The sequence below is a fragment of the Rhopilema esculentum genome, chromosome 21, assembly GCF_057945365.1.
Source record: "Rhopilema esculentum isolate cy_ngs chromosome 21, ASM5794536v1, whole genome shotgun sequence".
In the NCBI taxonomy this organism is placed as follows: domain Eukaryota; kingdom Metazoa; phylum Cnidaria; class Scyphozoa; order Rhizostomeae; family Rhizostomatidae; genus Rhopilema; species Rhopilema esculentum.
The window spans coordinates 6,313,071-6,335,241 of NC_142835.1; the positions used below are offsets into that span (position 1 = coordinate 6,313,071).

The 22,171-nt window shown below is 36.7% G+C and overlaps 3 protein-coding genes across 14 annotated transcripts in view; 2 read left to right on the plus strand and 1 right to left on the minus strand.

Annotated features, from left to right (window-relative positions):
* LOC135684304 (bifunctional FAD diphosphatase/FAD synthase) overlaps window positions 1-22,171 on the plus strand; it is a 44,663-nt gene that overhangs the window by 11,734 nt on the left and 10,758 nt on the right. For all 4 annotated transcript variants that reach the window (XM_065199822.2, XM_065199823.2, XM_065199821.2 and 1 more), the window contains exon 3: window positions 21,763-21,854. The gene's annotated coding sequence lies outside the window, so the exon portion shown is untranslated. The remainder of the gene's footprint in view (window positions 1-21,762; window positions 21,855-22,171) is intronic.
* Window positions 1-22,171, minus strand: part of LOC135684316 (uncharacterized) — a 33,608-nt gene that overhangs the window by 1,979 nt on the left and 9,458 nt on the right. For 3 of the 9 annotated variants that reach the window (XM_089114847.1, XM_065199839.2, XM_089114850.1), the window contains exons 3-8: window positions 11,299-11,394; window positions 9,853-9,927; window positions 8,997-9,020; window positions 7,345-7,440; window positions 4,892-4,966; window positions 184-214 (exon numbers count right to left, since the gene is read on the minus strand). In XM_089114847.1, coding sequence (XP_088970973.1) covers window positions 186-214; window positions 4,892-4,966; window positions 7,345-7,440; window positions 8,997-9,020; window positions 9,853-9,927; window positions 11,299-11,394 — 395 coding nt within the window. In that variant the 3' untranslated portion in view covers window positions 184-185. Of the gene's footprint in view, window positions 1-183; window positions 215-4,891; window positions 4,967-7,344; window positions 7,441-8,996; window positions 9,021-9,852; window positions 9,928-11,298; window positions 11,395-17,532; window positions 20,052-20,529; window positions 20,741-22,171 lie in introns of those variants that run through there. The other 6 variants (XM_089114849.1, XM_089114848.1, XM_089114845.1 and 3 more) reach the window with 4 other exon arrangements.
* Window positions 15,026-17,114, plus strand: LOC135692189 (uncharacterized). Its single transcript, XM_065210256.2, has 2 exons — window positions 15,026-15,157; window positions 16,023-17,114. Exons 1-2 carry the CDS (start codon window positions 15,098-15,100, stop codon window positions 17,112-17,114), a joined length of 1,152 nt encoding a protein of 383 aa, XP_065066328.2. The 5' UTR covers window positions 15,026-15,097.

Below are 22,171 nucleotides of genomic sequence, written 5' to 3' on the forward strand. Positions count from 1 at the left end.
CGCTGAATTGTTTGTCTAGTAGTGACCCTTCTGGTCATTTCTATTCTGTGATGATAGTGCATGGCAAAACAGAAAGAACTTAACATTTGATAAAATAACATGCAAGATAAAGCAGAAGCTTCTTAGCAGGATAAATATATTGTAAAATATTTTATGTTTTAAGGAAAAAACAAATATATTTACCCTCATTTCAAATACATGCCTATGCCGCCACCTGTTAAATATGTTAAAAAGTTGTTTACTTTAAAGGTGATGGCAAAAGTGAAAAACTGAGAGACAAATGTTAAAAATGTCTGTATATATTGTTTTGTTAGTGTTTTTAAAAGAAGCTAATTAGTAGAGGAAAATACCAGAATGCCATGACCAATTTCAGCAGAACCTGTTTTGAAGGTGTTTTGATGGATTTGGGGCACCTCTCAAAAGTTTAAGCATTTTGACCAGGGGCTAATGTCCGAAATGGGATAGACGTTCTCATGAATGTGTCAGTGTGTCACTTTTAATGTGTCAGTCGACAGGCCAAGATGATAGGGATTTGATGTGCCCTTCCCATGCTTTTCAATAAGGATTGTCATATTAGTCAGGGCTACTAGCGAAACAGTCATGAAAATTTTGATAGAATCATGAAATTTGGTAGAGATACACAGTTTGTTAAACTGAAAATGATGGGTTACCAGCATCTTCAAAAAGATGCCCCTAAATGCTATATTTTGACAGGGGTACTAGATCCTAAGCCGTAATGATGGCTATTAGTACAGCTGTGAATGCAATTCACCCAGGAATATACCTCTTCATCATTAGCAATAACTCTTTGATAAGGTAATACTCGGCTGTAAACGATTCCAGTTTTGCAACTCCATGGGTAGAATGAATCACACTGCACAAGATTATTGGGTTGCAGATAGCTCAGTGGTAAAGTTGCTGACTACTGATCCAAGGGTTTGTGGTTCGAGTCACTGACATGGAAGCACTTAGAGTGAAGAGATTTTCTAGCTCTCTGCTGTTGCAGGCATAACAATCACACAAGGGGGTGGTCACATTGAGCGGAAGGACCAAGATCATGTTTGAAGGACAAGTGGAAGGACCAAGATCATGAATGGTCTCAGGTCGATTAGATATCTTGGTGTTAAACTCTGGAATGATATTCCAACATACCTTAAAATTTAAGCATCCTTAAATATTTTCAAATCAAAACTGAAAAAATTTCTCATAAATGGTTATATTCTACATCAATATTGAGGTAATCCCTAAGGATCTCCTTAGTCTCTAAGTCCTTGTTTCTTCCAATGTTCTACGGAGGCTTTCTGGTTTCTCTTTTGATTTAAAGAAAAAATTTCACTTTTTTGGTTTTAGATGGGGTGGCCCTCTCTCGATTAGAGAGCTCCTCCTTAGACAAATATATTTAAATACATAATGTCTTGTAATGTTCTATGTTTAAGTTAGTTTATTAGATGTGTGGATAACTATTGTAATGTTATGTTAATTATTTTTATTCTGTATTGAAATGTATTTAGGTATATTTGTTAATGAAATCGAATTGAATTGAATTTGAAAAGCAGAAGCTGCTCAGTGTCCTAAAAACTATCTTTAGAAGCTTGGTAGTAGCAAATGCCAAAAATATAAGAAATGACAGGTGTCTATTGATTCCTGTAAGAGATATCATGTGATTCCTCCATTTTTCTGTAAATTTGTTGTTTTATCTAGGAAGTTTGTATTTGTTTTGGAGTACTTTACTTCAAATTTGATTTATTTGTTAATGGTTCTAAGTAGCAGCTCAGAACCATACTGTTCTTGCACCAAATAGCATATACAGCTCTGTCAATGGGCTATCAAGCACTTTATGACAGACAGGTAAACAGTAATTTATGATTTGTCAGTGGTATTTATGTATTGTTAGACTGTTAGACTTAGTCTCTCTAGCTTAAATTCCTTAAATAGCTTAAAAGCATCAGTCTAAAAATCATACCAGGGAGCATGGTACCAAGAACTCAAGAAATCTTCATCCTATTTTTCTATCCATATGAACCTGTATGCTCTTGCAAAGCTTCTTGCTTATCTCACATTTTGCATAACAATGTTATTGAAATATCCATTCAAGTATTCTTGAACCTATTACCCTGACCTAATCTAATAATAGCATTAGGGAGTATTTTTGCAGCAGGTGTGCTTTCTATCTTTTTCAGCATATCAAACTGTGCATTTTTGCAATCAGCATGTATCAAACAAGTTTCATCCTTCTATCAAATTTGCAGCAATGTATAATAATTATTGTAAAGACATGGAACCTAGTATCCTAGTCTAAAATAGCATCTGGGGCATATTTTGAAGGGGTCTGCATTGTTTCCTTACTAGTGTACCAAATTGTGCATTTCTAGCAAGTTTTGTATGTCTATTGCAATTTGCATGATTTTTCATTGGCCTTATTTGACAATCATTATTATTTAAAAGTGTGGAAAGGGAAAACCCCCATCACTTGTATCAAAAAAGCCATTTCAGGGTGTTTTTGCTGAGGAATAATACCTTATTAGTCTTGGCCTGTGGACTGACTCATTTAATGTCAAAGTCGTCTCTTTTTGACAGGTCAAATAAATTTTATGGCGATTTCTTGACAAAGTATGTCCCATTTCAGACATAACCCCATGGCTGGCAAAAAACGCTCAAGTTTTTGGATAGTTCCCCCCACCCTCCTCCCCCCAGCCCATTTTGTTCAGCACATTTTGCTGTTAAAGAAAACATCTTCAAAACATGTCCTGCTGAAACTAGTTACAAGAAATTAGGTGATCGATGACAACTCTAGCCAACATGGCAACCTATTGACAAGGGTCTTTAGCAGTTCCCTTATCACCCTTCATGTTCTTATTACCTTTGCACTGAAAATGATTATTTTCACAAGATGAAAGAGGCTGAAGTTGAAGTTACTTATTTATGATGTATGCAACATAACATTTTGAATCACTATCACATCTTTACACTACAGTGGCGGCCTGGCCTTTCTGCGCCTAGCGGGGCCAGCAGCAAAATGGCGCCCTTTATAACTAACACGATTGTCTTTTTCTGAAAAGATTGACAGTCTGGTAATGCTTTTATATTTTTAAACATTATTTCTCAAGGATAGACTGACCCCCACGTGAGGACAGGATCCCAAATATGATAATTTTTCATGGGGGTGTCAGGACAAGTTGGACCGACTCGCATATGAAATTGACTGTCTCTTCGAAGCCAATCCAAGCAGATAAACTAAATAAAAATGTGTCAAGAATATGTTTGGGGAAATTCCAAGAGTTACCCGTACGATGTGGTAAAATGAGGGTTTTGTTTTTTTTGTAACTGTTGTGTTCATTTGGCACTTTGGAGGGGAGAGCAACTAAACAAGCTCAAAACATACATATAACAAAACTTACAGTCAGGTTGCAAATTAGGGGTGTTGGGGTAACAAATAATGGAAAGAGTCGGTCCTAGCCAATAAGTGGAGAATTCCAGCTACTCATAAGGCTAGAAAATGCGATTTCTAACAAATCTTTTAATTCACTATGACACAAGTGAAAGGTGCTAGAGATGATAATAATGTTATTTGATACAAAATGAAGTAAATATTGCATGGAACTTTAAAGAAATATTATTAAAGACCAAACAAAACGCAAGCGTTAAGAAAGTTAGGCCCGACCAAACCTCATGTCAAAATCAATGTTTAGCCTTTGAAAAAGAAACCTGACCCTGGAACGACCAAGGGGCAAGGGGGCATGCTTGAGAAAAATGGCATTCGAAAAATAATTTTCAGCTTCTACTTATTACTTCATATCTTCCATTTCATTTTGATCTTCTGCAGGTATCCTGAACATTGGCTATCTTTTGGCATAAGGAATTTTTTACAAGTTTTGAGAAATGTCGTCATGAATTAGGCACTACAACCAAAATAAAATATAAATTTATCTGATTATTAGAAATGGCCGGTTTCATTCATACATCAAGAAATGGCACCTAAATGAAAAAGGCACTCTAACCCTCCCTTGCCCATCCTATCAAAAGGCAACAGGGGCAGTTGACCCCCTGCTCCCCTTCCCCGGCGTCTCTGAGAAACATGAAGTCAATGTTTGAGTTAACAGTAATCTGTTTAATTATCCTTTTTGAAGAAACATAATAAGAGCCGGTTTCATTATGTTTTAGCTTTGAATGCACTTTTTAGCGTTTTTTCTTGTTATGTTGTGCACCTAAAACTGCACGTTCGTGGAAGTGACTTGTGATAACAGACGGACTAATATAGCATGAAGCAATTAAACAACCGAATTGTCTGTTAATTAAGTCTCTGAAGGCCAGCAGATCCTAGGAGACTCATTGAAATTCAAAATTTTCCTTAGAAGGGGGTGGGGCATGAGTCCGGACACCCTAAACACAGATTGTCTTCGGAGTATATCTGTGTGCCCACTGAGTGTTGTGACCTCTACAAATGTTTTGTCTGTACAATACAGTACTAAAGGGACACAAAGACGTGCCCTGAAGTGAGACTGTTCTAGGGGGTATGGGGGCGTGCACCCCGAGAATGTTTTGAATTTTAAGGCGTCTTCTTTGTCTCTGCTGACCTCCTAGAGACCTAATAGCCAGACAAGTCGGTACTATCAAACTTATTTTGAGTTTTCGGCGCCCTATACAAGCTTTGGCGCCCCTATAAAAAAAGCTAGCTGGGGGCCCTGGCCCCCCGGCCCCCTGCCAGGCCGCCACTGATACAATATAGTTTTCTTAGCAGGATAAAATAGATATTTCTTTTATTTTCAACAGCAAAAAATATTTGCCCAACTCTCTTAATTTGAATTACACTACCTGGTAAATATGAAAAAGTTTTAGCACCTTTAGGTGTTAGCAAAGAAGAAATATTTTATCCATCAAATGATATACTTGCCTTTTTTGACCTGCTGAAAGATTTGATTTGTCAAAGTAGCCCCTTGATGATGGAAGCCAACTTTTTGAGGTGAAACTAAAAGAAAAGTGATATCAAGTGTCACTTTTTTAATGTTTTCGCATTAAAATGTTGCACATGAACTGGAATTGACTATTAATAATCATTTTTTTCTTTATACTTAGCAGTTTATAGTTCCACTGGTATGCATCAGTGTTCTTTTATAACACTACACATATGAATGTTAAATGCACCACAAAGCTAGATGTTCTTTAGATACTGACATATTAAGAAAGGGCCTGGAACTTGTTTAACCAAATGTACTCAATATTGCCTCAAATGTGCACCTTGAAATTGCCTCCTCTTGCAAGTAAATAGACCTCAATGTATCACATAATTGTCATTCGTATAGAACCCAACATTGTATAAAGTATTTTATGAGCAACATCTTTTGGTAATTTCAAGTTAGTGATTATTCTTTCTCTATTTTCAAAAGTTACATAGAAACATATTGCATTTCGCCATGTATGAGATTAACCGTTGTTTGTAGCTGTTGTTGGCTTTAATTGAGGGTGCGACAAATTCATGGTAACATTGATTTTCCCATCACTTTTGAGGTAAAGTGTTCTTTCATGGAGATGTGTTATGATACTTAAAGGGCCTGGTCTCTTAATTCGAATAAACTAACATTTACAGGAAATTAGGTATTAGGAAATTAGGAAATTAGGTCAACTCGAAAGAGAAATATGTGACAAAAACCTTTTTTACCCCCGAACTGGGGGCTTTACCCAATATATTGTACAGGGAGTATGTCCCTGTACAAAGTTAGAAATTTGCAGTCGTTGTTAATATCACAATGAATCGGAAAAAGCAAAAAACCAAAGCAACAAATCATTGTCACATGGGAAACCAGTTGCATTCATTGAACAAGAAAATCATTTCGCCACAGGTTTCATTTTTGTAAAAATATCCAACCCAAGGCAGACTATTTGTCCAAAATACTTTCATTAACCTACTATAGCAACAACCCACTATCCTGCTGGTCTTGAATTAAAAGTCGAACACTTGAAAATGGTCCAAAAGTCGAATCTTGCTAATCGAGGGAAACTCGCTATGTTTCTTGAACTGGAAGAAAAGCTTGCAAAGCAGTACCGCAAGAAACGCAACTCTTGTGTTGGTATTTTATCAAGAGTCGTCCGTGTGAAAGCAAAATTTATAGCAAGAGATCATGACATCAAATTCATGACAAGGCACATTCTCTCAGTTTCACGAAAAAAACACAACGCTTGCCGAAAGACCTTGAAGAGAAAAACATTTTTTCGCTATGCTGTCAAATTGTGGAAAAATTTCTTGTCTGACTTTAGCATGATTGGTGATCAAACGCCATATTCTTTGATACTGCCAGCAACTCAACAGAATCTATTCCCCCGTGGATGAATGGATGGAAGGATGGATGGATGTATATATGGATAGCTTGTGTGATTCCAGGTGGAATGACATCAATGCTACAGCTATTAGATGTATGCATATACCAGCCCTTCAAAGAGAGTCTAAAAAGTCTTTGGCCAATATGTATGATTAGCGACAGTCACATTTTTGGAAAGGGTGGGAAGATGATGCCTGTGGAAATCGATGTGATCAGTTTCTGGATAAAAAATCCCTGGGATGACTTCCAGAGGACATGATATCCAAGCTTTCAAAAAATGAAGGATGATGTTGTCTGGGAAGAAGGCGAATCAAGAGGTAATGAAGAATTTGGTAATTGAAATGATTGAGAAAGCTAAAAAAAGGAAGAAGAAGAACCTGTCATTTCTATTTCATAATTTTAAACATAATGCCACAAACGTAGGATTGGAAAGAATTTACTCAAAAGAGTAAGTTCTTTAGTGTTCTTGAGTTTATTTCACTTTGTCACTGAAATATGCATGGTTTAAAAGTACAGATAAATGGAGATGCATCCTATACATTGTATGCCTAGGTAAAAGCTATTTTCTAAGAGTTTCAGCATGGATTTAGGAAGGTACTTTAAAAGAATGCCTCTTATACACGGCTAAATATGGTAGCTATATTGTTAAGATAAACTAAGCTAAGGGCGAACTGTCACTTTACTTCTGGGGTAGCTTTGTGGCCCTGAAAGAGCCTGTAGGGCGTGACCAGGCCCTAAATAGGTGTGGTCACTTAGAAAACTTATTTCACGACATCTTAAAGTTGATATTGTTTTGCATAACCTTAATCGGAACCAAAGAATTTAGGCTGGATAGCCATTGTTTCCAACCACCAAAGTTAAAGCTTATCGTTATGGGTTTATGCTTAAATTCAAAAATTTCTCCTTATGAAGGGCCCGCTTTTTAAAATTCTGAGGGGCCCGGGTGGCGATCATCACCAAGCTACCAGGACCAGTCCGCTCCTGAACCAAGCATGCCGTGTAGAATGTCGCTTTTCATATCTATTCTTACCCCGAAACCAATTTGCCAGTTCACGAGTTGTAAGTGATGGTGTAATCTTTATACAGATGTAAGTGCCATCAAGTTGCCTCAACCATGCATCGAATCCTAGAATTTAAATTTCATGTTAAAAGCAAAAAGTTACATTTTATGTCTTGCATTTAAATAGCTTTAACTTTAGCTTTAACTGGTAGCATAAAATAGGCCGATACGCTGCCTTTATGCGACTTTCTACGTCGTTCTGTCACATTTCAAGCTTGTTAACAAGATATATAAGAATATGTTGTTATAACAGAATAGGCATCGGTCCATCGATGTTCAGTTTGGGTTAAACAGCGTATCAAATGCTTAAAATATCCCGTACATGTCTGAGGCCGATGTGTTGCTTTTATGCAACTTTCTACGTCTTTCTGTAACATTCAAGCTTGTTACCTGTACAGTATCCAAGTAACAAGCAACAGCATAACACGGCTTCCTAGGCTGTAACAAATTGGTACTGATTACTTCTTCACCCTTTTTTCTTATTTTTTTTTAGTTTAGTTCTAAACTTAAAATCGAATTTATAGAATTTATTTGATCTAATGGAAATAAGCTTGTTAACTAGCAAAAGATTGACTTGCCTTGCAAAAACATTTCAATTTAAAACTTGTGTTACACTAAGTAAATTTATTTACGAGAATGTGTTTTAAAATGGTAAAATAATGTTCCAAACTTCTGATCACTATGCAAGTATAAACGTGCTGATTTCAATGGAGATTTCATATCTCAGTTATCTTTTTCTGCTATACTTCTCATATAAATTGTTTTTCATTATACTGTTCTGAAGATTACCTCCAAAAACGGTCTCATAATATTGTTGCAACGAGACCTTGACTCCAGGGATGGCGCCATCGGGGTGCTTGGGGGGGGGGGGGCAGGGGCCCCCCAAAAATTCATTGAGCCCCCCCGTCGGCACTTCAATTTTTGAAAAATTTTAAGCAATGTCGGCACTTTCATAACTTCAATAGTCTTTTGAACTAGAATTACCACAGCGGAAATGGTGTTATATTACATCTTTGTGGGTGGTTCACTCACTGTCGGCACTCTGACATTACAGCCCCCCCCCCCAGCATTTTTTTCTGGCGCCATCCCTGCTTGACTCAAACTGTAGTACTGAGTCTAGGCTTTAATGGTCATATTTACATCAAAACTGAAAAGGCCCGAGTTTGATTTGCAAACGAGATGACAATAACAAGGAAATAGATGATCTGTGACAACTCTAGCCAACCTGGCAATATATTCACAAACGTCTTGACAATTTATCGCCTTTGCACTGAAAACGACTACTTTTACAGCGGAAAGGGGCTAAGGATGAAGCTACTCATTTTTTATTTGAGTGATGTCACATTTTGAATTACTATAACATCTTGGTATTATATAATTAAATATGTACGTTGCTTGTGTTACTTCATCCAAAATAACGATAATATAGTTAGCAAATAACCAGAATGAAAATAAAACAGTTTGATTCTTAAAAACACGGCCTTTCGAGCATGTACTCGTTATCAAGACGATATTATCGTTATCTTGGTAATATAGCTTTTTAGCAGGATACAACAAATATATCATTTATCCTCAACGGATAATAAATAGATATATTAGAAAAACATATATTATTCACCCACCTCTCTTAATTTCAATTGTGCTACCTGGTAGATGTGAGAAAATATTAACAGGTTTAGGTGAACGAACAAGTAATGTTTTACCTATTAAGCAAGTAAAGTTGATTTCAACAGTGAATTATTGGTTCTTTTGTTAGCTGAATTAACAATTTTACTCCCAAACCTGCTTTTAAACAAATTTATCTAAGTCAAGTATGCATTTGAAAGTAAGCCATAGATTTTCTTACACAGTTGGCTGTTGCTGGCCTCGCCATTTCTGTTAAAATTTCCAAATTACTATAAAACAGAAGTATATAGGAACGATACTATGTAGCATGAATTGCAATGGTTCCTATCATATCCTGTGACTTTCCATCGTTGGTGTTCGCTTCGATTCTTATTTAACGTGCAGAGAACACGGAGCCAGTAAGAGAGACAGTGTGTTGCGTGGTTGTAACTGAACTCTGAACTGAACTGACTTTATACAAATTAAGATACTTATATACAGAAATCAAATTGCTGACTAAGGATGAGTTAGGATGATGTAATGATGATTTAACGGAGAAGGAAAGATCTAGACTTGGATAGAAATCAGCTTGACATAGATGTGTGAACGTGTGTACAATGGTGAAGGGAATGTCCTGTGCTAGGTGATGCTGTGAATGACGTAGGTGGATGTCATGGTGATGGCATGAAGTAGGAATATGGCCTAATTTACAATATTTAAATCACTACAAGTAAATGTAAACAATAAAAACATTAATGGATTTTGATTATGACTATTTAAAACCATACAGTTTGATCAACAGAGCCATTTCGTTATAGTGGTAAATTTCTGACTAAATTCGGAACATTTACGCTATTCTCCTGTTTTACTTGCCTCTGGCGACCCTCTGTAAACTTAGATCTGTCAAAACATTCCCACAATGAACAAAGTAAACGTCTTGGGATGACTCTGAAAGAAGAAGTGTAGCAATTGTCATTTTTTTATGCTTTGTATTCTGATGTTTATTCTTGGAATCGGTAAATAGGTACTATATTTTTAGAAAATAGATAACATCATCACCTAGTTTGAGATCAATAGCTCTTGTGAGAAACCTTGACGAAATTATTTTAAATCAATTTCTGTCAAGGTTTTCTCAAGAGCCATTTTTCATCTTTGAGGATAGTTTCACTGGATGCACCAGTGTTTTTTACGACATTTCTAAGTGTGCCTTAAAATATTGACTCATTGAGATAGAGCCTGGAATTCGTTTTACCAAATGCACTCCAAATGCGGCCCTTGCAATCACTGGGCCCTTGTAAAATGTCGTTTCCTTCAAGTATTTTTTTGCCTCAAAGACTTCAATGTACATAGCTTGGTTGTTATCAAATCATTTTCATTAACACCAAGGCCAACACTGTATAAAGTATTTACAAGTGACATCTTTTAATAGATTTGGATGCTGAATTGCTCTTTCTCGATTGCCAAAAAAATGATATAGTTACATACGTAATAATTCAAAGCCAATCAAACATACCACTAAATACGATTTTTTTATAAATCATAGGCGCAGACTAACGCAGAGGCTGCCGATGGCCGAAGTTAGAAAAGGCCTACAGGCGGGTCCTAACTGAGACGGCGACTCGAGATTGAACACGGGGGGCTACGAACACGAAAACGAACTAGAACAGCGAAATAGGCATCTCCCTGGCTAAAATTTAACAAAATACTATACCGTTCAGCTCAGGTTAGATAATTTGACGTTTCTGAGAAAAAACTTATTGTTGTTTATTGCAGAAAATTGGGGAGGGAGCAACCATGATAAAGCTCTAGTGACAAGAGATGGAGAAAGAAAGGAAAATTCCATCATATGATGGGAGACCAATAATAAATTTTGTGATATAAAACGTCAGACTTTGTGATTTACTGAATCAATGAACAAATAATATACATATAAAGTAGACAAATAATAGAAAGATGACGAAAATATGTTAGTTAATAGATCAAATAAGATAAATCAGTATATAAACAGCTCGTCCTCTTTTTTAAATAATAGAAAAGTACAGTGAAAAAATTTATCTTTGAAAAAGTGGGGGAGGGGGTGGGGCTTCAGTTGCGTCTTGCCTGTCTAAGGTGATTTTCTTTTACATTTTTCATTATCATCATCATTTGATCTTGATTAAATCTTTTGAGATGATTTTTATGCATAAAATCATGACTATAAAAATTTAGTCTAGCATATTTATAGCTAACTTTCCTATCTCCCAGGAGAACTTTCGTCAGGAGAGGCTCAAGCCCCAAAGCCCCCCTTAGTCTGCACCTTTGTAATAAATGTCTTCTTACCTCTGAATCCACTTGCAAGGACTTCAATCGTAGTTGAAGGGGTTATTGTACGTCTGTGTGACTTACGGTCAAGGTCTGTCACAGAAACATCGATACCTAGAATAAAAAGTCTGTATTTTTGATAGGGTAGAGTTATATTGTAAGTCATAGTCAAGAGATAGCCTTTTCCTTTCTTAGAACCAAAAAATCTGAAACAACGATGACTGTGTATGAAAAGCTTTTCAAGCATCTGAATTATTCTCTCGTTTAGATAGCTTGAACCCTGTTACAAAACCGTGTCGTTTTCTCTAATTTTATCCATGAAAACGCAATTTTGTTGATCACGCTATTGTAGTAGATAAGGACTCTGGAAAGGACAGAGAGGAAGTTTAACTAAGGAATAGAATAAAGGAGAGCCGCCACTTGGATAATACGTGCGAGAACTGTAAGTTGCTTCTTGGAACGTTTGAGTCGTCAATAGTTACAATATTATTCGACTTAACCGTTTATTTCGCCTAGTCTATTCGACTTTCTTAGCTGTGTTTAATAACCTCCTATGATTTGATGGTTGTAATTTGTTTCTGTTTGTTTTGAACCAGTATTTGGAATTGCCTTTGCTATCAGTTTACCAACTGGTTTTAGCAACTGGCAACTGGTTTATGTTTCTTTGTATTATATTTAATGCCAACAAGCCAATCATAATGATGGACTTTAATAAAGTTTCGAGGTTTTGGGTTTCCTTCAAAATTCAATTATTGTTTTAATTTCTTCGATTCGAGTAATGAGGTTTCTTTGAGGAAAAAAAAGATATTTTTGATTGCCAAGCACTCGCTTTTCAGGTAATTTCTTATAAACACCCCACCTATGCCTGCCCAATCTCTAAACAAGCAGGCATAAACACCTCGTAACTAGTCTACCTGGTATGGTATCAATAACATCTTTTCCTCCTGTTCCTGTATTTTCTATATATTATGATTTTGTCCCAAAGCATCATTGCTGTTCAGTTTGTTCCTATTTTAATATTTTTTGCTTTATGTTTTAAGTTATACTTCAAGTTTTAGTTTTACTTTAAACATTTTAATTGTTTTCTTATGCAATTGCTTGGTGCTCCTAAGCTAATGTAGCAATCTACTTGCCAGAGTAGTTATCCAACCACTATAATAGCACTCAAGCCCTTCTTTTGCATTGAATTGAAACTGTTTTACCCTGCTAATTTTTTGAGAAACCTCGCTATTTTGCACTACAAAACCACCGGAAATAGTTTTGGAAGCTGGCTGAGGAGTTGGACGTACGAGTTATACTTTTATATCCCAAACTGTTTTGTTTGCAGCTTTCTGTGCTGGAAGCATTCAACTTCTTTGTGGAACAAATCCCATTTTAAATGGATGGGGGTATTAAAAAGACAATCAGAACTGGGATGCTCATTTTGTGCCTTCCAAAGCTAGTGCTTTTTCCCGTAGCCAAATTATAAGTAAATTTCTTGATCTATCAAATTGTTATCCGTTGCTAATTTTGGTTTGCGAGTTAAACTAAAGCCCCGGCCAAACGCTCTCGACATTTCACTCGACAACGCTCAACATTTTGTCGAATCAAATGTTGAGAGCGTTTGGCCACCTTGTCGAGTGTTGTCGAAACAAATTTGAACAAGTTCAAAATTGTCGAGTGGTAACGCTCGACATTTCTATTGTTTCAGGTGTTGTCGAAGGTTGTCGAGTGCGTTTGGCCAGGCTCTCGATATCTGCTCGACTTTTGTGAATGAACGCATGCGCAATATGCAATATCTGAATTTTGTTCGCCAAAGTTGTGTTTATTTTGTTACGTGATATCTTCGGATTTCTGTTTTTTGTTTCGAATAATTTGAAGATGGAAAGTTTCAGTCAATTCGACCTCACTTACGATGAACGTTCAGATATCAACAAAGAAAGACAGATCAATGCTAGCTCTTCAGGCAGCGACGAAGGGGAATTCGAGGGCGTTGATGACGTTCAGATATCGCCAAGAAAGCCAAGACGATAAAGCCAAGAAAATATTAATGATGCTAGCAGCAAAAAATAAGACTCGCAAACGAAAAGCCACTAATTCGACAGAACTAAGAGGCGGAAAGAAAGAAGAAATCTGCTCCCCAACAAAAAAAGTGGACACATGCAGATATTTTGAAATTGATCAAATTTTATGAAAATAAGCCTTGTCTTTGGGATTTTGGGAAATTAGCCTTGTTTTCATCCAAGCCCTTGTTTTCCCCCCTTTTTGGCTTTTTCTCGTCTTCGAGAATAATCACAATTAGAGCAGCGATAGCTCTACGTTTTCTTTTACTTAGCTTCATGTTTATCAGAATCAGACAGAACAAAAGTGGCGGGCTTTTTCAAGGAGAATCGCGCGCTCGAGGCAACAGCCTCGTTTGTGAAGAGTAGAGTCAAAAGTCGAGTCAAAAGTCGAGTCAAAAGTCGAGTCAAAAGTCGAGTCAAAAGTCGAGTCAAAAGGCGAGGCAAAAGTCGAGTGAAAGTCGAGAGCGTTTGGCCAACCCTCTTTGAAAGAGCAAGACATTTGTCGAGCGCTGTCGAGTGAAATGTCGAGAGCGTTTGGCCGGGGCTTAATGATAATGATTTTAGAGGTAAAAACATTGGTGAGTTTCGAAAAATCTTGATCAACAACATTTCTTGGTGATGAGTAACGAAACATGGTAGAAACTCCAAAGCTTTGCTTCTGTCAAATCTTAGGCATTACTAGCTCCCCTACGAAGCCCGCTACGCGGGCTTGCCAGTGGCCCTACGGCAGGGTACATAGATTAGCCTCGGAAAAGACAAGAGGTGTATTAACCTCAATTTGAAAACAATTGGCTCCGCACAGGTCACGTGATAAAAAAATTGCTTGCACTCTTTAAATTCGCACTCCTGTGACTATCGCTAGGAAGGGGGGAGCCTTAAATAATAAGGGGGTAGAGGCTTCGTAGCCACTGGCCACTGGCAAGCCCGCGTAGCGGGCTTCGTAGGGGAGCTAGTCTTCCGTTAATTGAAAGTTGCTTCAAAACATTTGCAAGCCCAGGTCTATTCGTGTTCTTCGTTTAAATATTTTAATGGTTTACCACCTAAGTAAGCCCCCCTTGCATAAGCCCCCCTCGAATTAGCCCCCTGGGGGCTTATTTATTTTTGATATTTTTGGATGGGGGCTTATTCGAGGGGGGGGCTTATACGAGGGGAGGGGCTTATAAAATTGTTGTAGACATTAAAAAGAAATTATTAAAAGATCTCGTTTATTTTAGTAGGAATTTCTTTATGAGCTTTTAATTAATTATTACCAAAAGTATGAGTTTTTGTGGCAATTCAAGAAAATGCCAAAGGAAACCTCAGATGGCAAAAATTCATCAAAATAAGGGGGTCGGTCCAATTCTAGAATTAACGGTAACAGAGGGGGCTTATTGAAATTTTTAGTTCTAGGGTGGGGGCTTACTCGAGTGGGGTTAATTCGCGGATTTACGGTATTTGTAAATCTTGCCGCGGCTATCGGGTGCGCGCGTAGCGGGGCTCTTAGGGGAGCTAGTCTCCCGTTCACTGAAATGTGCATACAGATTTAATGTATTACGGTTGCAATATCGAGGCAAGTTTGAAACTTGCTTAAATCATAGATAATAGAAAGGAGAACTGGATTGGCAACTAGGGACTGGGAACAATAGCGTCCCTTGTCCTCTTCACTCAATGTTAGGATTTATCGTTTCGGGAGCCAAGAGTAGATTGTTCATTTCCGGTTTGAAGGAGTGCAACGTTGAAGCCGTGAACGAAGAGAAGTTTTGTTTCGGTTTTTCAATTTGAGTTCAGTTTCAGTGATGGCGGATGCTAACGATTTCGATGACATTTTTAATTTCGACGATGAAGATATTCTAGAGGTAAGAAAAATTCGCTCTACGACCTCGACAACTCCTATGCTAGCAGAAGAGTTCCTTAGCTTAGGCCTTAAGCTTGAAAATAATGTTTTTCGGCGTACTCTTTAACAAATATGATGAAATTGAATGCAATAAATATTTCCCTTTGCGCTAAAAGTTTTTCTTTTCATGTTATCGCCGGTGGTCAGTGATGAAAGTTTTAGGAAGCATACGGCGAAAGTTAAAGCAAATACACTGTTTATAAGTAAGTAAGTCCCCACTTAGAAAAAAATGACATATACTGCAGCCTGCTCCTTTTTAAGAAACTAGGCAGCCTGATTTTTTTCCAATTTCCGGAAAATGGGACGAAATCTAAGTTCAACTATATACAGTATTTTATACTTAAACAATGCATCTTCATTTTTCTGGTGTCCTTGTTTACTATGGAGCGCTATCCTTGAAGATGATTTTTGACAAGAAAGCTTTATGTAAAAAGGAGTTTCTAAATGAACATATAAGAATTCAACAAGCCTCATTTGAAAATATTTTCTTACATGAAAGAAACTAAACAACCTGATATGAAAATATGAGTTTCCTTAGGCTGGGACTTACACTACTTTGTTTTCTCTTGGAAATCGCCAGTTGTACATGCTTTTTCATGCATCTCTTTATATAATAGGAGCTTTGTTGTATAAAAAATAACTTTGTTAATTGTACAAATTTTAGAGCAGTATTTATATCCAAGAAGCATAACCCCACTATTATCTTTGAACAGTAAGTATTGCACTGCTGTCCAGAGATTTGCTGCATAACCCCTCCACTATACCATGGATTCAGACATTTCTAATCCTTTAGACTTTTGTCAAGTGATTGTTGCTCTTAATTTTAGGAAGTATTATTACAATACTGTGACGAGAGGGAGATTGTTTTCATCCACCTACAAGAGCAACCAGATGGTGACAACCCAGGTATTAGCTCAAGAACTAAAAAGCCTAAAGGGAAAAAAGAGAATGAAAAAAAGAAAATAGAAAAATCACAGAAAATTAACCTGGTCATCGACTCAAACATGTTGAATTCAATTATTAGAGATGCAATAATTATGATGCAGAGAGATCCAATGCTAGATCACCTTTATGAACAAAAAATAAAACTCCTTCAGCAATCTCTTCCAAACCTTGACTTCCTTATTCCAAAGTTGCAAAAAACTATTGAAAAATTTGGCAAGGGAAGTGTTGCAGTGGCAAGAGAAACCATGTGGAGAGAATTCCATAGTATTGGCTCTGACCAGGAACTTATTAAATCCCTTCAGTCAAGTCTTGAAGGTCCTCTTGGATTCGAGTCATGGTTTTTATTGTACATACAGACCAGTCTTCACAAACAGCTTGGAATTGCTCTTGATGAAGAATCTGTGCCGCAAATCAAGATTTCAGATGACGAGAAAGATGTAATTGCATATGTAGGAGGAGCAATATTATCCAAGTTAAAAAAGAGATTCTTTAAGCTTTTGAAAACCAGTACCCCTGAGAAAGTGAGCTCAATTGATAAGGATTTACTTATCATAGATTCCTTTAAAGCAGAAGATGGCGAGGAAAAATCAAATGAAAAACTCATCAGTGCCCTGAACAGAGGTGGATTGACACAAGCAAAAAGTGGATTCTGTGCAATTTTACTTGTTGCAGAGAACATCTTTCAAACACATGTGTCGAAAATTGAAAAAACAATAAATGCTACTTACATCTTAGAAGACTGTCTTCAAAACAGTGAAATTGAAAGGAAATTTTTGAATTTGATTCCCCAACAATGCAGCTTTGAAGATGCATTATTTGTACAAAAAGCTGTGCTTTCATTATACATAAAGATACGGTGTCACAGCTATGCAAACAACACAATTGATAAATACAGAAGAGCGGCTGATAAATCTTCAAAACAGAAGGGGATACGAACAGAGCTAAAGACTAAAAAAGACAATGATAGAGACTAAAATTTTTAAAATGTGATTACAGTGAGTTAGTCATAGTTTTTTTAAAAAGTTTCTTTAAAAAGTAAGCAAGAAATTAGCATATGGTAAGAATCTACCAAACAAATATTTTCTTAACTGAACAAGAACGGAATTTAATTTTTTTTTTGAACTCTGTGATATATTCAAATAGTCATTGCATCATGGGTCAAACAGGTGCACCAATTTAAAACTTCTGACTGAGTATATCCTGTTTCAGGTTTTAGAATTTAATCTTGCAAATGTGAAATTTGGCAAAAAAAGGTGCAATGCAAATTAAGGTACCTATAAGAAACATATTAAAAAGATACATTTTAAGCAATATTAGTGGGTCTCTAATAGAAAATTATGATACAAAAATTATGCTCACATTAAAATTGTTGTTTTTCCAAATTGGTTTTGATTATTGACTTGTTTCTTTAATGTCCAGTTTCTTTGCTTTTGGGTACCTCACTCTCTTTTTCAAAGGGCTGCTTGTAACTGTAATGCCTTGTTTTCGTTTCTTAGTCCTAACATTTCCTTTTGGTGTGATTAACATGGCAATGGATCTCTGCATGCGAAGCTTGTTTTCCTGATATCCTAATGAATACAATGTTGGGTTTGTGGAGCGTCTTGCAAGAGCCCTATGTCGACCAAAGTGCTCCTCCAAAGGATCTTGACTGAATTTGCTTGACAGGACATAGCTAAAGCCATGGCTTAACAAGTATCTTGTGGTTTCTATCAATGCATAAACTGAACTCTGTATACCTTCATAGGTCTGAGGTGATAAAAACATCTTAGCTTTCTCTGATTTTGAGAAATTTCCATTTCTCTTCTCAGTTGCATCTTTCCAATCTTTTAGATAGCCCAGGAATGTGGACTGCAGAAATTCAAATCTTGGATCATTAAGATTTGTAAATTGGGCCAAGAATGGCTTTCTCTTATACTGAGCTTCTTTTAAAGAGCGTGTATTGAAACAGTCAAAGAACTTGTCCACAAGCCCTATAAAATTTGCTGTTTCTGAGGCCTCATCATCACAGTACACTTTTATAACATTTGACATTGTTTCGCTCAGGACTTGGGCTGCTAAATTGACTCTCATTTTGGAATAGCTGTTCAAGAAAATGTGATCTCTTGTTATTTTTGGCAATTTTCTTAACTTCCCATGGCTGTCTTGCAAGTAGCATTTGACAATGTGGCTCCAAAGTAAATGCTTTCCATTGTTCCAGAGGTATCTTGTCTTCAAACCTGAACCAGAGTTTGCAAGGTTGTTTCTGATAGTTTTCAGGAGATGGGGTGCATCTGAAAAAAGGAAAACATACCGATGCTCCCCAGGAGCCAAAATATTAATAGCTCTGTAAACAGCAGGATCCTTGTCATTTTTGTGGATTCTGTAAAATCTTTGGTTTGGACTTGCTTTATCTGAAACCATCAAAATAACTTTCAAACCAACATAAACTTCAAGATATCCTATTGCTTTCCAAATCAATGGATAAAGGATATCAGCTGTTGCTCCCCTTGTGCCAAAATATCCAATTGTCTGCTTCAGATCTGAGGCAAGACCAACAATCATAAAAACAAGTGCATGTGTAGCAACACAGGATGAAAGCTCTCCTTTCCTAAAACTATCAATGAATTCATCCATGTTGTCACCTAAATTGATGAATCCTATCAGTTCACCAGTTGTGCTATCATACACAAGGTCATCTTTGATTGATACTTCATCAAAAAGGAGAGCAACATAATGCTGCATGTCATGTTGTAGCTTTGCAACATCTTTTTTCAAGTCATCTAGGACTTCCTTACTAAATCCAGCTTCAGGATGGATTACATTGGAATAGTCCCTGAGAGTTCTCTCGCAAGGAAGCCTTACAACTTTGCTTTCCCTCAAAGCATTGTATGCAGATGGAGATCTCAAGTGCAAATGAAGGGCAAAGCGAATCATCATGGGGTGCCATCTGAAAGAACTTGGATTACAACTAAAAGATTCAACTTGTTGCTTCCAAAACAATTTCTCAAATGACCCTTCCTCCATTTCATCTACTTTACCTTCAATTATTCCTCTAAAATCTTCATGCACTTCTTTCTCTAGAAATACTCCATCCTGGTGAATTTGTTCTTTCAAAGACAAAATTTCTTGATTGAGAGATTTTTCTTTTTCTCTAGCAATCTTTATTGCCTTAACAAGCTTTGATTTTGCCACTTTGTGCAAAGGTGTTTTCATTGAAATTGGCTTTTTGATGTTCTCCTGTTCTTTTCTCATTCTTTGGTGAAAGCTTTTTTCAATTCCTGTACAGTTTAAACATGGTCCTTCATTGTGCACCAGCAAGTTGCAGGCTGAAGACCGAACATTTGTAACTACATGACAAGGGTATCTTTCATCATCAGACAGTTCATCAACTGTTTCAGCTGCACCACATTTGTCTGGATACAGTGGCTTAGATCTCGAATGTAAATAGAAAGGGACAATAGACCTTGTAGTCGGAAGTTGTCCAAACTTTTGTAGCTCGGGTTTCACTACTCCGGGACATCCTTGAAAACTATCTATGTCATTCAAAAGCCATTGTAGTCTGCACCTTTGCAAATTTTTTAAATTCTTTTTGTATATAGAATGATCCACTGGCAGCTTAACCCCTTGACACTCAATTTCATAACCAATGGAACTGTCAATTTTTACTTTTATTTCAATGTCAGCATTTTCTGATAATTTTACAACATACAAGTATTCATCACATTTCCTAATAATTTGCCATGGGTCTTTGATAAAGCGAATATCCTTTTTAATATCGTCTAAACAAGCGTACTTGATCGCTTTTACTGGCTCTTGTGGCTTTAAATACTGTAACTCTCTTCTGGGTGCTGGTTTAGGTGTTACAATGCTTTTTTGAGGAAGAAGTTCAGTTGGCAAACTGTTCTCCTTCAACTCTGGGATCCCGTTCTTATCTAGAACAGAAAAAAGTCAGTAGGTTTGGTATCCTTTAGGTTTGGTAAATTTTCAAATCTTAAAATAAACATATCATATTTGGTGAGAAGGATGTGGAGGGATTTTATAAGAGAACATTTTGGAAATTGAGTTTTGGAATTTTCTCAAGATATCCTACAGGCTGTAGGACATTGAGTTTTGGAGTTTTCTCAAGATACAGGTTGTAGGCATCTTAATATATGTTTTTATTTACGCGGACATGTGATTTTGTTTTTTCCTAAATGAAAATAATTGATACGTGAGGAGGTAAAGATTCCTATGTCAAAAACAAAAAATGGATAAAATGTATTCCAAGAGTATCTTGGTCGATAGGCAAAATGAGGGTCCGCTAAAGATACGTGCGAAGAAGGAAGCCCGTTGACCGGTAAAGTCTGCATTTGACTCGTTTTTTGCACTATCAAATGGACATAAATACTTGAATAAAATGCATTCACATACCTATAAAGATACATTCCTCTTTGAAGTGCACAGCACATATCTTTGCACTCTTAACCTTAAAACCCTTGTCACACCTATCGACACAGTGAACAAGCTTTGCAGTCCATTCTGAGTTGCCTACGCGATTAATATTGAAAAAACTCAAGTGAGGATATTTAAGTTTACAACGATATCGTCTGCAGTTGGATACACAACAACTTGCTCCAACCATTTCAACTCCAAATTATGCCAATTTTTCTAAAGTTTTCATATTGATCCTTGTTATCGTGGACTCTCCTTTGCAACCGGAAATAAACCTTCTGCACGCCACACAAAATATCCTCGTTTTCAACATAGTCCTTTGAAGTTGCCGCGCTGCCAATCCAGTTCTCCTTTCTATTATCTATGCTTAAATACATTTTGCGAGCCCCGGTCTATTCGCTGTTCTCGTTTATGTATTTTCACGGGTTACCCCCTCAAGCTCTACTGTTCTTTCTGATTTTAATGATTAAGTTTTTTATCACTACATTTCTTTTAGCCCTTGTGGGGCTCGTTTAATATTGGTTACATGTGGGGATGCTCGAAAATGCGCCATGCTTTTCGCAAAAGAAAAGAGTTTTCGTGCAGAATTTTTCTTATGAGTCTTTATTTGATTACCCTTGCCAACCCCTCCGTACTTTTCAACTGGCGTCGGAGCATAGATATCGCTGCTGAAGAGAGAGAGAAAAATGTTTTGAAAACTTTCTGAAAAGATATGAATGAGCCCTATAAAACTTCTGAACTAATTGCGAAAGGCTGCTGAAAAACGTTGACAAAGGTTCTCCCATAGAATTTCCATAAATGAGCAGCGATGGACAATGGCAACGCGATAACAAAAAATATTATATTGCGGATTGCGGAAAGCTGTTGTAAAACGTTGACAAAGGGTTCTTCCATAAAATCTATACGAATGAGAAGCGATGTACAATGGCAACGCGATAACGAAGAAAAATGTTATATATCGAAAAAACCAAGGCAGAAATCGAAAAACGAAGCTCACCATGTAATATTAGAACCCCTAGTGGACCAACCCGTAAAAATTGAGCAAAATAGGACCAGCAGCGTGAGAGGAGATACGGCTCGCAAAACAATGGCGATCAGCAGCAATATCAGCGTTTTTAGCTCATTTGCATATTCACATATAGTAGAATGATCTTTTTCAAATATCAGCGAAATCTTTTCTGTTTACATTTTATAACGATCTGCTTTTTTTAGGGTCGCGCCAGGAAAATCTTATTTGAGTCTGAAGATGTTGAAGAAGTACACAAAATGAACGATAATTTTCGCTGTCATCAAAAAGCTAGGAGGTGGGTAATCAAAAACTTTTATTTAAACTTCGAAATGTTTTTTTAAAGCTTCATATATCATAGATCGTCTATGAAAGATTTTTGAAATGTTACTGTACAGCTTCTTGTCGTTTTGTTAATGTTATTTTATAGCTTTTTATTTGCGAAAATGTACACAGAAAACTAATCTACATCGATGAACAAAAGGCTATAAATAAAAGAAATATTTTACAAAGTTCTTCATGAAAAAATGGTATGTTTATAGACGATAATATTCACAAATGGTTAATAGATTTATTTGTATTTACATTCATTACTTTTACTGTTAAGACCATCCC

Bases quoted from the DNA above. Each gene is read 5' to 3' on its own strand.
- LOC135692189 (XM_065210256.2), top strand. From the start codon at position 15,098: ATGGCGGATGCTAACGATTTCGATGACATTTTTAATTTCGACGATGAA. The intron at 15,158-16,022 runs GTAAGAAAAATT...TCTTAATTTTAG, and splicing joins ACGATGAAGATATTCTAGAG to GAAGTATTATTACAATACTG.